The sequence below is a fragment of the Sitophilus oryzae genome, unplaced genomic scaffold (genome assembly GCF_002938485.1).
Source record: "Sitophilus oryzae breed Bouriz unplaced genomic scaffold, Soryzae_2.0 scaffold_1185_pilon_pilon, whole genome shotgun sequence".
In the NCBI taxonomy this organism is placed as follows: Eukaryota; Metazoa; Arthropoda; class Insecta; order Coleoptera; family Curculionidae; genus Sitophilus; species Sitophilus oryzae.
Window position 1 is genome coordinate 26,151 of NW_022145821.1, and position 17,910 is coordinate 44,060.

A 17,910-nucleotide genomic window follows, 5' to 3' on the forward strand; every position below is an offset into this window, starting at 1 on the left:
CTTAAATTTTCACTTCATTGTTCTGTTCAGTCAGACAGTTTAGTCCTGTTTTTGTTTTTATAAAAAAAAACTTAATTAAAACGAGACGTAAGTATTACCGATACTTTATCCACTCCCTATCGTTTATTTAGAATATAGAGGGCGGCACAAGCTAGACTCTAGGATGACTAAATTAGGCAATCTTGCGACTAGTATACTACCTATTAAGGCTGAACTGCGACTTTATTAGTCCAGTATGCGACTACTCGAACTACTCCATCTTAATCTCCAAAACAACAAAGTGAAAGCCGCCATGTTGTTGAATAAGAAAATGTTTCGGTCCTAAAATAACAATTCCTGCTTTTTGAATACATTAACTTGAAATATTTGACCCTAAACACGCGGAAACATTTTTTTTTCGACTGCGAATAAATTATTCTCATTTTACTAAAAAAAAAATTCAAGAAATTTTTTAAAACTTCTTTAATTTTAAGGCCCATTAGAATTTTTCAAAGTAGAAACAATACATTTATCAATAAAGTTGTTTGCATTTAACTTTTTTGCCTTGGGTAACGAGTTACAGAGTTGGTTAAGAGTTTGAATAATTATGATCTTCAAACTTCAAACATCCTCCACACTTAAATACTTTTGTTTTGTTTTCCTTTACTGCCATCTGGCATATATCTCTAACTAAATCATAAAAATTATATTTTTACTATAAATATCCCAATTTAGGATAAAACGCGACTTAGACGCCATATTATTATAGTTTTGTATTTCTCTGAATTAGGATTTTAAACAACGTTGTTAGGCTACTAGCCAACGTAGGTATCCAACGTCGTTTCGACCCAAAAATTATTCTCCAAACTGATGCAGACTAGGGTTGGCACGAGGTTGTGCCGACGTTGCGCCCCGACGTTCGGTCGCGTGACACAACGTCGTCCCGACGTCCAAATGCTGCTTGGGATATGTCCCATGTCAATTTGCTTACTGATTTAAAAGTTGAAAAACAGGATTGACTACTTAGCCAATCTTTGGTCCATTTCCTTCTATTAACTAACTGTTGTTTTTCTGCTTTTACTTTTCAAGCGAGCAATACGCAAGACAGAACTGTCTCTCGGGAGACCATTTTTACTAAATTGGGTGTGTATGCGACAGGCTGTAATGCAGGTTAAACTGCGCAACTGCGAGTTAATTGCGCAAACCGACCTGCACGGTGTGTCTGTGTTAAATAAGTGAGCGCCTGTGGGGGCTCCCCTCCTTCAATGTGGAAAAAAGATCAATCTCAAAACAATGTGGAAATTTGTTACATTTACCTATATCTGATGAGCACCCACGAGATTTTATAAAATTCGGCGCCACTGAGTCGTACCAAAGTTTATTGCGCGAATGGTTGTCGTTTCGACGCCCTCAGTGATCAGACTGATGAGGTGTTCTGGTTTCCCCATTTTCTTCCATAGAATCTGCATTCGCCGTTTTTTCTTAGCTTCAATCTAGTGAGGTGTTAATTAAGGAAACAGTGTCCTGTTAAAAACCCCGTGACAATCCGAAGATTGTTCTTACTTAAATCAAGGAAAATCTTTGATTTTTTTTTGGTCGTAAATCCTCAGAAACTTCTTCGAGTGTCTTAGACCTTTGCAGGCTTCCCATTCCAGGTTACGGATGGAGTCCCAAGGTTCTTGAGTTCCGCTTTGAGTTGGTTTCCACTTGGGAAGCAGAACGTCAGTAGAGTATTCGCTCCTTTTCTAGCTAGATCATTTGCTTTATTATTCATTACCTTCTATCCCTTGGTGAGATGGCACCCAGAGTAGGAGGAGTTTGTTTTCTTTGTCTAATTTCTTCAGCTTCTCCATGCATTCTTTAACTAACTTCAAATTGATTGACACTGAGTTGATTGGTTTTTACGCTCCTTGACTATCAGTTAAAATGGCTATTTCTTGTTTCCAATAGTTGCTTTCCAAAATAAGTTGTACGTATCTTTCGATAGCGTAGATTTCTGCTAGGGTAGGTGCCCATTGGTTCGGGGCAGCGGTGGATGGGCCATATGGGAAAACGGAAAAATTCCCGGTGGGCCGGTGGGAAGATGGGCCGGTAGCCGGTAACAAAAATTAAATCTCTAATCTTCTAACTAAAGTTACGTTAGATTCTTAGTGACTGTCTAACTAACTAATCAATTTGCATCAATATAATCGTCAGTTGCTTTTAAACATAAACACCAATTTGTAAAATAACTATTGTTAGATGTCTTTCTTTGAGACACTTATAGTTTTAATAAATATCTGTTGTTTGTTGTTCCGTTTGAATTGTTATTATACAAGGTGAGTCTATAAGCTATAAGTACACCTTATTTTTGTGCTGCTTTGTGCAAATATTTTCAGGGCTGGTAGATCTCAATAAAAGAAACATAATATATTTTCTTTACTCGTGTTTCAAATAAGTCCAAAATAACCGAGTTATTAAAGTTTGGAAATTTAAAAAAAAATGATTTATTTTTAAAAAAAATTGAGAGCTATCGAAATTTTTCTGTATCTGCATCTCTTTTAGTCCCGTAATATCAAAGATTAAGACCGAAGATTAAGAAACTATACCGTGGGAAAATCCTGGGTTTTCTAAAATGTACAGAAAAATTTAAAAGAAAATGCACGATTTTCAACATCTTTTTTTGCCAAAAAAAAACTTCATAGACGTTTTCCTGGGGTCAAAATATACCACCCCTGAAAATATTTGCACTTTTTTAAGACTCGCCCTGTATAATTTTACCACTATTCTTTTATTAATAACTAATAAAGACCCGGGCATACAACAGAAAAAAGAGTAAATATCATTAGATAAACCTAAATAGTCTCGATCTAAGTGTATATTAAGAATATATTAGCGTAGCTTGACAACTGGGGGTCTCGGTACAATATTTTTCGAGTTCATCTGAGTTTGATCTGAGTAAAAAAGTAGACGAATTTGACGCGATCTCTGCGGTTGACAGGGAATGAGAACATAACAATGGCTATCTCTATGCTTGGTTTGAATTGGGGACGGACTAAAAGCCAATAAGTCTGAGAACTAAAAGTCAAGTCTAAATTGTTGTTTTAAATGTTGCTAAAATAAATTTACTAAAAATTAGTGAGACAGCAGAGAAGAGTTAAATATGGTTTTAACAAGATTAGATAATAAAATATTAATATGTCTCGAAAATCCAAATATTCTTTATTACGGACCGTAACATAGCATCTACCTCAGAACACATTTAGATCCACTGCCTAGGTATTCCCTAGGTTTTCTTCGTTAGAGTCATGGCATTATCATACAAGATGCCAAATGCAGAAACGAGAAAAAGTTACGTTGTTGAGAATTATACCAAAAATTAAAACACGTATACACGACGAGGCTGTTGCTGTACCAGAAAAGAGAGAATTTCTTTCTACATTGTGTAAGAAAGAATATACCAGAAAAGCTAAAAATAATATATTTCACAGAGGATTGGGCCAGCTGGACTGAATGAATCAGGAAGTCTTAAGGTTTCTCAAAATCGTAGCCTATTTAAGATCAAATTAGTAATGGAAATAAAACACTAGAATCCTGTGAAACTGAGCCATTTTGTAGTAAAAATTCAGATGACCGACCCTTTGATATTGATCTTTATAAAATTTTGATCAAGACAATTTCAATTTTTTTAAAAAACAAGGAGGCAAAAAAGTTTTTTTTACCCGAGCAAAAATCACCCCCCCCCCTACTTTTATACTTTATGACTAATATATAAAATCCTTAAGTGACTGACATACTGATTAATCACGATCCTGCTCAAACCACTCAACGTAAGTAGCTCAATTTTGGCATACAGGTTGATTCTAGGATGTAAAGGTTCGATAAGAAGGGATTTTTCGAAATTCCAATTCCAAGAGGGTGAAACCACCCCTCAAATATTACAATATTTTTTATTTAAAAAACGTTTATTTAATTTTTCATTTAAAAAGTTTCGAAAAAAACGCTTAAACACGTATATTTTATTTTGTTTTTTACATATTTAAGATTTTTTTAAAATGTATACTGGGTGTTTTCAAAAATCTGGTCATTGATTAATCACGATCCTGCTTAAAGCGCTTGACGTAAAAACTGATTTTGGGAAAAAGAGATTGACTTTAGGGTGTAGAGGTTCGATAAGAAGGGATTTTCTAAACTCGAATTCTAAGGGGTGAAACTATCCCTCAAATATTAAAAAATATTTTTTATTTAAAAACTGGTGAGTTTTTCGGAAAAACTCATAAACACGTATATTTTATTTTGTTGTTTTACATATTTTAAGATTTTTTATAAATTTATACAGGGTGCTTCATAAAATATGACCATTGAGTAATCACGATTCTGTTCAAACTGCTTGACGTATAAAGCTGATTTTTGGCAAACGGATTGACTGTGGGGTGTAGAGGTTCATTTCTTTCTACATTGTGTAAGAAAGAATATACCAGAAAAGCTAAAAATAATATATTTCACAGAGGATTGGGCCAGCTGGACTGAATGAATCAGGACGAGGCTGCTGCTGTACCAGAAAAAGAATTTCTTTCTACATTGTTTAAGAAAGAATATAATTGAAAAGCTAAAAAAATATATTTCACAGAGGATTGGGCCATTTTGGACTGAATGAATCAGGAAGTCTTAAGGTTTCTTTCAAAATCGTAGCCTATTCAAGATCAAATTAGTAATGGAAATAAAACAGTAGAACCCTGTGAAACTGAGCCATTTTGTAGTAAAAATTCAGATGACCGACCCTTTGATATTGATCTTTATAAAATTGTGAAGTGACTGACATACTGATTAATCACGATCCTGCTCAAACCACTCAACGTAAGAAGCTCAATTTTGGCATACAGGTTGATTCTAGGGTGTAGAGGTTCGATAAGAAGGGATTTTTCGAAATTCCAATTCCAAGAGGGTGAAACCACCCCTCAAATATTACAATATTTTTTATTTAAAAAACGTTTATTTAATTTTTCATTTAAAAAAAGTTTCCGAAAAAACGCTTAAACACGTATATTTTTATTTTGTTTTTTTTTACATATTTTAAGATTTTTTAAAATGTATACTGGGTGTTTCAAAAAATCTGGTCATTGATTAATCACGATCCTGCTTAAAGCGCTTGACGTAAAAAACTGATTTTTGGAAAAGAGATTGACTTTAGGGTGTAGAGGTTCGATAAGAAGGGATTTTTCTAAACTCGAATTCTAAGGGGGTGAAACTATCCCTCAAATATTAAAATATTTTTTATTTAAAAACTGGTGAGTTTTTCGGAAAAACTCATAAACATGTATATTTTATTTTGTTGTTTTACATATTTTAAGATTTTTTATAAATTTATACAGGGTGCTTCATAAAATATGACCATTGAGTAATCACGATTCTGTTCAAACTGCTTGACGTATAAAGCTGATTTTTGGCAAACGGATTGACTGTGGGGTGTAGAGGTTCGATAAGGAGGGGTTTCTCGAATCTCAAACTCCAAGAGTAAATAACAAATAATACAATATTTGTTATTTAAAAAACGGTTAGTCTTTCGGGAAAACGCTTGGAGAAGCATAATTTATTTGGTTTTTTACATATTTTGAAATTTTTTAAAAAATCATACAGGGTGTTCCAAAAAGTTGGGTAACTTCTTAACCACAATTCTGCTGAAATTGCTTGACGTAAAAAGCTTATTTTTGGCTTTTTACGTCATTAAACGGATTTTTCGAAAGTCAAATTCCAACGAGATGAAACTACCCCTCAAATATTACCAAGTTATATAATAATATCGCCATATTGTTTTTTCTCATGCTGACATAAATGGGAGAAAATTTTATCCAGTTTGTATGTTAATGGAAATTCTTGCTTTGCTTTATCATCACCATTACAAATGATTAATTCGACGCGAACGAAGTCGCTGGTACACGCTAGTTAATAAATAAAATATATTCCTTCGTTATGGTCATTTTTTTTTGTGGATTTGGGCCGGTTGCTTGTTATTCCCGGGCCGGTTTCCACTTCCCCATCCACCCCTGGTTCGGGGTAATTAGTTCTCTGCCCAAATACTCCGATCTGAAATGGGATACCCTGTATATTATTTTTTTAATTTCATTTGCCTTGTTATGAGCTACAAAACTACTACTTTGTTAAGTTACACAAATGTAGTTCATCTGCCAAAATTACAAATCTCTTATGAGGGTTTCACTATATTTTTTTAGATAACCTAATTTCAAATACTTAATAAAACGTTCTCTAAAGAATCTATAAACAATCTTTCGGAAACGTATTAAAGAACAATAAACGTTTAAATCTTTTTCTCAGGAACAAACACAGACCCACTTATAAAGATTTATTTTACGGTAGGTATATACTTATATCGTTGTCTTTCGATTTTTAAATGAAGTTATACATCTTTGAACAACATAGTTGAAGTACAATATGATTAAAAAAAACGGCGTCAGCTATGGCTATGAAATGAAGATCGCTGTCACTTTATATGTAAAATTATATGGGGAATGTCACTGAATGTCATTATTTCCAAGCCAACTGGACACCGTTTTTTTTTCGATCACACGGTACAGACTGGAGTGTATTAAAGAAGAGATCGAAAAAATTGTCGACGTATTTTTCAAACCTTTTCTCCTATAGGAAATATAACATTTTCCCACAGAACATCAAACAAACTATAACTACTTTAAAGTACAATTTTAAGCTAAGATTTTAAGCGACTCGAATCACGACTCACAACAATTTTATAAGAGTTTCACAGGAGATTGTATTACAACCATAGACTTAAAATAAAATATAGACTACACTATTTACATCTCAACGCGGTCAAACAATCTTTTTTGTACACATGTTTACTTCTGGGTACAGTCGACCGAGCCTTCCTCATCCAGCCTATGTTGTCACGTCTTTAATATTATCACTATTTTTTTTCTTGTTATACACATATATTGAGATATTAATACTACAGTTTAATAAAGTAGGTTTTAATATTCCAGAGATGTATTAAATAGTCCTTATACTACTAAATTATAAGTCGGATACTGTTTAAAAAGGATAAGTTCTTTACAATATGACAACACCGATTAGAGGCGAGGGAGCCTATTCATTCATTTATTACCTTGTAGTACGTGTCGCACGTGTGCGGTAAAGCTTTGTTGCCGCTATCTCCCCGGCTGTATTAACGCATTTTCTTAGCTTGTAGTGCTTAAGTGTTTATTTTATTGACTTTTTCTGTTCAAGAACTATAAAATATGGTTCGCCAGTGCCAAATTTGCAAGAAATTTGACTTAAATAATCCATTTAAGTCTTGAAACGACTTTTGACCGGTAGGCAACTCTCAATTTACCCATTGGGAGTCAGTGGCGTTGTTGTAGAAAGGCGCTTATTTAGATAATATTTTAGTAAAATGTAAAATCTGAATTTTTTCTCTTACATTACATTATTTACTTACTTACATTGTAACAAAATCATAATTATAACCCTGTTAATAATTAATAATGTTTTTATTAAAAATATATTCCGGTTTATTCTAAAATTATCTTCAGAATCTAAAATAACATACAAGAATTTTAAAATGATATTACATTATGAAACAATATTTTTTAATATACCGGGTCGTCTCAAAAGTGGCTCACCCCTTAACTTTTTATTTTTCAGATAAAAAACAGATTTGTATATTAGTAGGTATATGACATAAATTAGGATTTATTGACGTATTCAATTGTTTTGGTCTCTTCCTGTTTCACCGAAATGATTACATCTTTTGATTTTAAAGACACCCTCGGTATATTGCTACTTTATTCGATAAAAAATGACACTCTGAATAGAATGACATATCATATGTCAACTTTTGACATTGTCGCTTAAAAACAAATCGTATTTTAAATTTCAATCCAGGGTGCCATGGTGTTGTTAAAAACACTAAGTTTTAATCAAGAAGCCTTGGAAAAATAGTTTTGATTGTCTAATGGGTTTCGTGTCTTGTCTAGGCCGGTTAAAAGATGTACAAATCGTATTTTTAATCATACATGTAACAATTTTTTCAAATAGAACAAGGGTGACTCATTAGCATATTTGGAAAAAGCATTTTTTTATGAATATATTCATACCACACACTTGGTTTGGTTTGGTTTTCGAGTCAAATTGTCGTTATGAACCGCATGTTACAATTACAATTAAACCATTTGCATTTTCTGTCGAATAAAGTAGAAATATACCGAGGGTGCCGTTAAAAATTAAAAGTTATAGTCATTTCCGGTGAAACAGGAAGTCACCAAAAACAATTGAATGCGTCAATCAATCCTAATTTATGTCATATACTAACATACTCAATCTTGTTATTACAACAATCATATTTTTTTCTCTCCCTGTCGCCGATTCTATTATATCTGTGGAATAGATCCTGTTTTGATTAATATTAGGGGTTGTAAATATTTGACTAAAATTAATAATTTATTATTAATTTAAATCGAAATTACGTAATTTTTGAAATTAATAATTTATTATCAAATTACATAATTTCGATTATAAAATTTCTTCTATAACGTGTATTTTATTATTTTTATCCATTTTGGACTCTAAGACGTTTTATCTAAACTTTTATTTAAAAAACCTGTCCTAAATCTTAATAAAATATAAAAAGTTTAAATACGATATATTTTTAATTTAATTATAGCTTCGTTAGAATAAAAAAATTACCCGGCTATGATACGGAGAGTTCAGGTGTACTTGAGAAACGAAAGACAGTGTTGTGTTTCTCGGCAGAGTCGTCAGGGAACGACCGTTATGACAGAGACAACCTATCTATCGCTCGTGTCGCACTCGTTATAACCTAAAACAATAACACAACAATAACAAGACATTGTCTGACCGCACGTTCCAGCTATTTATGAATGAGATGCTCAGTCTATATTTTACTTTAAGTCTATGATTACAACGGTATTATTCTTAAGGTGGCTACACACACTACTGCAAGCTTGACAAGCATGCATGAACAATCTTTTTGTACAAGCAAACTGTAGCGTCTGTAGGGAAAACTTACGCAAGCATTTTAATTGTGCAAGCCGCTTGATGATTGATTGAATTTGAATCATGCAAGCTTGGACAAGCCATGCTTGTGCAAGCGAAACGGTACGTGTGTACCACATGTATTCAGCTTGTATAAACAATTAGTTCAGTAAATGACCTGTACGTCCGCGTCGTGTCGCCATCATGTCTAGCGATCTGAAAAGGAGCAATCGAGGATTATTGGAAGATTTTATTCGCGCTTACGAATATCAGCGTGTTTGGCGAATTAAATCACCAGAATATCATGATAGGGCGAAGAAGGTTTTTTAATTAAAGATGTTACGAGTGACAAAAGCTTCAAATAACTTTTTTCATTCATTCTGAGATAATGATGTCAATCACGCGGATATATCCTCAATTCAGACAGTAAATTAATATGGGAGTAGGTTCTTCTTTTCAGTAACCACTCTTTACACCACACATCCCGCTTCTTTTTTTCATTTTCTTTTAGGGTAAGGTAAAAAGCAGCCAAAGCAAGCAAGTCGTCGTCCGAATCAGACATTTTCGCGGCATAAACTGAAGCTTGTTCAAGCATGCATGTACCCTGTGGCGGCGAAGGTAAATTAGTTCATGCATGCTTGTCACTCTTGCCGTAGTGTGTGTAGCCACCTTTAATGATTCGATTTTGAAGTTCGATTGTTCTAAAATTATTTTACTTATAAGGTAATATTAACATTCTAAGAACGCTCTTACAAAATATTTAAAAAAAACAATTTAATACAAAATAGTCTCATGTGCCACATTAACGTAACAAATCAATGTTTTAAACACTACTATAAAACAATATTAGAATATTAATGTCTTTAATTATTACTCTAAATTTATAGAGCTATTTTGTTACCTGGCTAATAAAAAAATTATTAGGGGAAATAGGGGTAAAATGGCGACGCGAGGCAAAACGGGGATGTGATATATATAAATGATACATGCAGCACCATATCTCGCTTTTTGCTGCAGTATGTAGTTTTGCTAACGGACGCACTCCAACAAAAGTTTCAGCGTGTCAGTTTGTGCAGTAATGGTGAAATGTCTGGTTGAAGAAAATTATTCGATTATTTAAAAAAATCTACACGGTATGTACTGCTTGTTAACTGGCTTGTTTTAAATTCTGTATTGAAGTTGTTTAATTTAGCACGTAACGTAATCATTTTATTTTCTGGCTGTGAATGCTATATATAGGTTATTTGAGGTTAGCTACGTGTTATTTTAGTTAAACATTTCTGTACATAAATGGGGCAAAACGGTGAGTTTCGATCGGGGTAAAATGATGACCTCCCCATTATGCCCCTATATAAATTTAATATTTTTTGCGGATAGGTATAGTCATAAAATTTATATTAGATAAATTCTTTTACTTTTTTAGACTAGCATTAATAGTTAGACAAAATAAATATTTTATACACAATAATTTAATTTATAATTGATACTTTGGTATATTTTTTGGCATTAAACTTAACAAACACAATATTAATGTACAATATTTTAAATTCTGTACAAATACAAAACACCTAAACTAATTAATGTTATATACAATAGTTTTTTTTTACATATTATACATTTTAATTACATTGTATTTTTCTAAAAATTGTTTTACATAATTACATAGAAAAATAGTTTTTAAGTAAATTTGGGTTAATTTTTTTTTCTATATTATTGTTCCATGCTTCAGGTCGTTAACAATAAAGAAAGTGTTAATATTATAATTGTTACCAATGAAGAAACTAATGAAGCCACACCATTATCTGAAACACAAAATAAAAAGAACATTACTAATTAATTAAAACTATTTCAAAATTGAAAAATTTAAAACAAATTTGAATGAGTAACAAACCAACAACCTGTGTATTTTATACCTGGTTGTAAATTCTTAAATTGGACTGTTTCTAATGCAATCTAGATTATATGTTAATTAATGTACAGGGTGGTCAAAATTGGTCTGTTTTAATAGAGAAAACCTATTTCCTGACTAGATAGAGCAAAACCGACATAGATGTCAAGGGCTCGATTTCTGAAACACGTTTAATGGCGTAAACCGCCTGTTGATATTTTCACTGCCAACTGAGATACGGGGTCTTGTTGAATTTTTTACCATTTGGAAAATTGCCCATAACTTTTGTATTTCGCGGAATAATAAAATTCTGTAAAAACGTTCTTAACGTACTTTGTTAAGCACAATCCAGTGGCGTAGTCAGTGTTTTTCTATACATGCTCTTTTTGTCAGATATAATAAAAAATATAATTGGACATCATAGTTGGCTATGAACTTAAAAAAATGCTGGCATTTAACCCTTTCCAACGATATAAAGTTATGTGTATTTATTTCTAAGAATGAGAGAAATATTAGGTTTTTTATCTTTGTATCGAAGCGGGCCTTGATTTTTTGTTGACCTAGTTGCCTAATTATTTTTTATCACAATTTAATATTCTGTATTATTATTTATCTGCATAATTAAGGTAGGCAAGTTAAGGTGATCAAGCGATCTCTTGAAACAAGTGGGGTGAACAGTACGATAATTCGCTGGTTTTGAAAAATGCTCTCAACACGAACAGCAGAGGCTGAGATAGGTACCAAAACTGTAGTTGTTAAAACAACGCAAGGAACTCTACAAGGTGGAGTGACCTCCCCTCTACTGTGGAGCTTGGTACTGGATGAACTACTGGAAGAATTAACTCTAGCGGGAATACACTGCATAGGGTACGCAGATGACATAGTCATCATTGCACGGGGGAAACATGAAGGCACCCTGTGTGATATTATCCAAAGAGGACTCCGCATCGCTGAGAGATGGTGCAGGACTGTCGGGCTGAGTATTAACTCAGATAAAACCGCAGTAGTGCCATTCACCAGAAAGTGAAGTTTGAAAAACTTGAAAAGAATCCATCTAGATGGAAAGGAAATACTGCGATCACAGGAAGTGAAATATCTGGGAATAACCCTGGATAGTAAACTTCTCTGGAACAGGCATATTAAGAACATTACCAGCAAAGCCACAAAGGCTCTCATGATATGCAGAAGACTGGCGGGAAATAGGTGGGGCTGCGCCCCTAACATTTTGCGCTGGATGCATACCATGATAGTAAGACCCATGATTACTTATGGAGCAGTTGCTTGGTATACAAAACTAGAGCAACGTACAGCAAGGCAAAACCTGTGCAAAGTACAGAGACTGGCATGTATCTGCATCACAGGTGCCATGAGAACTATGTCCAACAGCAGCAATGGAGGTCATTCTAAGACCTAACACCACTGCACATTGTCGTCAGTAGTTATGCCAATGCGACAATGATTAGAATAGTTACTGACGGAAACAGTACTGGGAGAATTTTTTCAGGTCAGGGCTTGGAACACCCTCAAAGAAAAATTCCACTTCTCCAACTCCCAGTGGATGACATACCAAGAATTTACAACTTTGAGAAACACCTCACTGTAGTATTGAGTAATAAAAAGAATTGGAAGAAAGAAACGCTTACTCAGCATATAAAAGACCATACCATCACGTGGTATACTGATGCTTCCAAAACCAAAGCAGGGACAGGGATAGGAGTATTTGGGCCGAAAACTGAATACTCCGAATCAATGGGCACCTACCCCAGTATCCTTCAGGCAGAAATTTGCGCTGTCGAAAGATACGTACAATTTATCTTAGATAGGAACTATCGAAAACAGGAAATTGCCATCCTATCCGATAGTCAAGCAGCACTTAACGCGATCAACTCAGTAAGCATCAATTCGAAGTTGGTCAAAGAATGCCTAGAGAAGCTCAACAAATTAGGCAAAGAAAATAAAGTCCTCCTACTCTGGGTGCCTGCTCACCAAGGGATAGAAGGCAATGAAAGGAGCGAACACTCCACTAACTGGACCAGAACCGTTCTGTTTTCCAAACGGGAACCAACTGAAAGCGGAACTGAAGAATCTGGAAGACTCCATCCGTAACTTGGAATGGGTGTCCTCCAACGGTCTAAGACACTCGAAAAAGTTCCTTAGAACTTATGACCGAGAAAAATCAAAGGTTGATTTAAGTAAAAACAATCTTCGGAGTGTCACGGGGTTTCTAACAGGACACTGTCTCCTCAACGAACACCTCAGTAGGCTGAAACTGAGAAACAAGGGCGAATGCAGATTTTGTAGGGAAAATGGGGAAACACCAGAACACCTTATCACTGAGTGCGCCGAGACGACGACCATTCGTGCCATGAACCTTGGTACGTCTGATGTCGAGGATGGAGAGCTGGCCTCTGTGGAGCCGTCTCAGATACTGGCTTTTCTTAAAGCCCTGAGACTGTATGATGAGTTATAACTCGTTATAACTCAAGAAAGGGGAACACGCAATAGATCTATAAGGTCGCGGTGATTAACTCCCCTCTAAACATTCTACATTCTACATTTGTATTTCGCGGAATAATAAAATTCTGTAAAAACGTTCTTCGGGCACTTTTTTAAGCACAATTCAGTGGCGAGGTCAATTTTTTTCCACGCTTGCTCTTTTTGTCAGAAATAATAAAAAATGTAATTTTTTAAATGGAAATCATAGTTGGCTATGAACTTAAAAAAATACTGGCGTTTAACTCTTTCCAACGATATAAAGTTATGTGTATTTACTTCTAAGAATGAGAGAAATATTAGGTTTTTTATCTTTGTATCGAAGCGGGCCTTGATTTTTTGTTGACCTAGTTGCCTAATTATTTTTTATCACAATTTAATATTCTGTATTATTATTTATCTGCATAATTAAGGACTTTTGAAAAGGTAAATCAGCATTCTATATTAGTATTACCAGTTACAATTAAAACGCCAGTGTTACAACTGAACTATTAAATGGAGAATTTAGAGAGAATTGGGTTGGAACAACGAGCCCATATTTTGGCCTGCTAGGTCCTGTCATTCAACTCCTTTCGATTGTTTTATGGGGGAAATTAAAAAACCTTATAAAAAAAGGAAGAACCATTGGGACGAGAGAAGAATTGCAGAAGGCTACTAGACAAGCTTTTGAACTTCTTACACCAGTTCGCCTAATAAATCGTTGTAACTCTGTGCGCAAAAGATGTTTATTGTGTATTCAACAAGGAGGTGCTCAGTTTGAACATCTTTGATTTTTTTAGAAAACTATATTCGTCACTTAAAAAATACGTTTTTTCAGTTTTGTTCTTTGTTTATTGTATCGATATCGGTTGTATATACTAATATTAATAATTATTATTACTAATAATAATAGAATGTTAATTTACCTTTTCAAAAGTCTTTAATTATGCAGATAAATAATAATATAGAATATTCAATTGTGATAAAAAATAATTAGCTAAATAGGTCAACACAAAATCAAGGCCCGCTCGGATATAACGATAAAAAAACCTAATATTTCTCTCATTCTTAGAAATAGATACCCATAACTTTATATCGATGGAAAGGGTTAAACGCCAGAAGTTTTTAGCCAACTATGATTTCTAGTATTTAAAAAGTTGGTAGGCAGTTCTTTTAGTTTCAAAGTAAAGGAATTTTTCCAATTTTTATTATCTCAAAAACTGTAACTTTGATTTTGATGTTATTACAAATTTTGTTGCAAATATTATTCCTAATCTTAAATTGAAAACCGCGTTTCGCTAGCTACTGTAATTTTGGAGTTACGATTTTTTAACGTTTTTAAACCCCTTCCATACCCCCTTACCAACTCCCCACCAAAAACTAATGGCCAGATTCTCGGGTGCCACAGTATTTTTGTGCCAAATTTGGTTAAAATCGGTTTAGCTGTTTTTGAGCTTTCGTGTTACAGACAGACGAACAGACAAACAGACAGACACCATGATAATATTTTGTATTTAGCTCATTTTGAGTGAAATTAAAAAAACTTTTTTTTTGTCGATCTTAATAGCCTACCATACCTGTTGATATGGATGGTCGGCTAAAAATTAGTTTTTATTATTTCTGACAAAAAGAGCAAGCATAGAAAAAAACTGACTACGCCACTGGATTGTGATTAAAAAAGTGCCTTAAGAACGTTTTTACAGAATTTTATTATTCCGCAAAATAAAAAAGTTATGGGCAATTTTCAAAATGGTAAAAAATTCAAAAAGACCCCGTATCTCATTTGGTAGTGAAAATATCAAAAGGCGGTTTGCGCCATTAAACGTGTCTCAGAAATCGAGCTCATGACATCTATGTCGGTTTTGCTCTATCTAGCCAGGAAATAGAATTTCTCTGTTAAAACAGACAAATTTCGACCACACTGTACAATATATTAATAAGTGTTTTTGTTATTAAATTTATTTAATAAATTTGTTCACATTTCCCTTTACGTACCAAGTTAACATTTTTAATTATAAATACAGCCCAGAAACTGCTCATGTTTAAGTAAAAATTAGCTTTAAAATCAGTAGTTAAATTGCTGATCAAGATGATTAATACGAAAATCATATTTTACTTTTCGTATTCTACTTTTTTCATATAAAATTGAGGGTACCGAAAAATTCTTTGTTCAATCAATACAAAATCTCGAAAATTTAGTTCTTAAAAGAACTGTTTGTGCTTAAAAGTGCAATTCTTAAAAAAATACTATGAAAATCGGCAAAAAAAGATATCGCGGCGCAATATGACCAACATGGCGATAGTAAAAATAGCTTTAAACTAATTTTTGCAGCTTTAAAAATATCTGTTACAATCATAGACTTAAAATAAAATATAGACTGAGCATCTCATTCATAAATAGCTGGAACATGCGGTCAGACACTGTCTTGTTATTGTTGTGTTATTGTTTTAGGTTATAACGAGTGCGACACGAGCGATAGATAGGTTGTCTCTGTCGTAACGGTCGTTCCTTGACGACTCTGCCGAGAAACACAACACTGTCTTTCGTTTCTCAAGTACACCTGAACTCTCCGTATCATAGCCGGGTAATTTTTTTATTTTAATGAAGCTATAATTAAATTAAAAATATATCGTATTTAAACTTTTTTATATTTTATTAAGATTTAGGAAAGGTTTTTAAAATAAAAGTTTAGAAAAAACAATTAGAGTCCAAAAAGGATAAAAATAATAAAATACACGTTATAGAAGAAATTTTATAATCGAAATTAGGTAATTTTTGAAATTAATAATAAATTATTAATTTTAGTCAAACATTTACAACCCCTAATATTAATCAAAACAGGATCTATTCCACAGATATAATAGAAACGGCGACAGGGAGAGAAAAAAAAATATGATTGTTGTAATTTTTTTTCTGGTTAAGTGACGTCTTATTATGTAAATTAGAGAAAACATAAATCTGTTCCATTAAAGCAAGGAAGGTGATAGGAAGTGGATAAAATAAAAACTACATTTATTTAACTCGGTACTGTCTTTATTATACCGGGTGCGTCTCAAAAGTGGCTCATCCCCATAATTTTTTTATATTTTCAAATAAAAAAACAAGATTTAGTATGTTAGTATATGAAATAAATTAGGATTGATTGACGCATTCAATTGTTTTGGTCACTTCCTGTTTCACCGGAAATGACTATAACTTTTAATTTTTAAACGGCACCCTCGGTATATTTCTACTTTATTCGATAGAAAATGACACTCTGAATAGAATGACATATCATATGTCAACTTTTGACATTTTCGCATATGGTTTAATTGTAATTGTAACACGCGGTTCATAACGACAATTTGACTCAAAATACCAAGTGTGTGGTATCAATATATTCATAAAAAATGCTTTTTCCAAATATGCTAATGAGTCACCCCTTGTTCCATTTGAAAAAATTGATATATGTATGATTAAAAATACGATTTGTACATCTTTTAACCGGCCTAGACAAGACACGAAACCTATTAGACGATCAAAACTATTTTTCCAAGGCTCCCTTGATTAAAACTTAGTGGATTGAAAAAAACTGGATTGAAATTTAAAATAGGATATGTTTTTAAGCGACAATGTCAAAAGTTGACATATGATATGTCATTCTATTCAGAGTGTCATTTTTATCGAATAAAGTAGCAATATACCGAGGGTGCCTTTAAAAATCAAAAGATGTAATCATTTCGGTGAAACAGGAAGAGACCAAAACAATTGAATACGTCAATAAATCCTAATTTATGTCATATACCTACTAACATACAAATCTGTTTTTTTATCTGAAAAAATAAAAAAAGTTATAGGGTTGAGCCACTTTTGAGACGACCCGGTATATTAAAAAATATTGTTTCATAATGTAATACCGTATGATCGAAAAAAAACGGCGTCCAGTTGGCTGGGAAATGACGATCGATGACATTTCCCATATAAATTTACATATAAATTGACAGCGATCTTCATTTCATAGCCATCGCTGACGCCGTTTTTTCTCGATCATACGGTATCATTTTAAAATTCTTGTACGTTATTTTAGATTCTGAAGATAATTTTAGAATAAACCGGAATATATTTTTAATAAAAACAGTATTAATTATTAACAGGGTTATAATTATGATTTTGTTACAATGTAAGTAAGTAAATAATGTAATGTAAAAGAAAAAATTCAGATTTTACATTTTACTAAAATATTATCTAAATAAGCGCCTTTCTACAACAACGCCACTGACTGCCAATGGGTAAATTGAGAGTTGCCTACCGGTCCAAAGTCGTTTCAAGACTTAAATGGATTATTTAAGTCAAATTTCTTGCAAATTTGGCACTGGCGAACCATATTTTATAGTTTTTGAACAGAAAAAGTCAATAAAATAAACACTTAAGGACTACAAGCTAAGAAAATGTGTTAATACAGCCGGGGAGATAGCGGCAACAAAGCTTTACCGCACACGTGCGACACGTACCAGAAGGTAATAAATGAATGAATAGGCTCCCTCGCCTCTAATCGGTGTTGTCATATTGTAAAGAACTTATCCTT

At 33.3% G+C, this 17,910-nt stretch overlaps 1 protein-coding gene across 2 annotated transcripts in view; it reads right to left on the bottom strand.

Moving 5' to 3' along the window:
- Positions 1-10,438: 10,438 nt before the first annotated feature.
- Positions 10,439-17,910, bottom strand: part of LOC115891569 — a 57,884-nt gene continuing 50,412 nt past the window's right edge. Inside the window, exon 6 of one of the 2 annotated variants that reach the window (XM_030912064.1) lies at positions 10,439-10,787. In XM_030912064.1, the coding sequence (XP_030767924.1) occupies positions 10,711-10,787 (77 nt within the window). In that variant the 3' untranslated portion in view covers positions 10,439-10,710. The remainder of the gene's footprint in view (positions 10,788-17,910) is intronic. The other variant, XM_030912065.1, reaches the window with a different exon arrangement.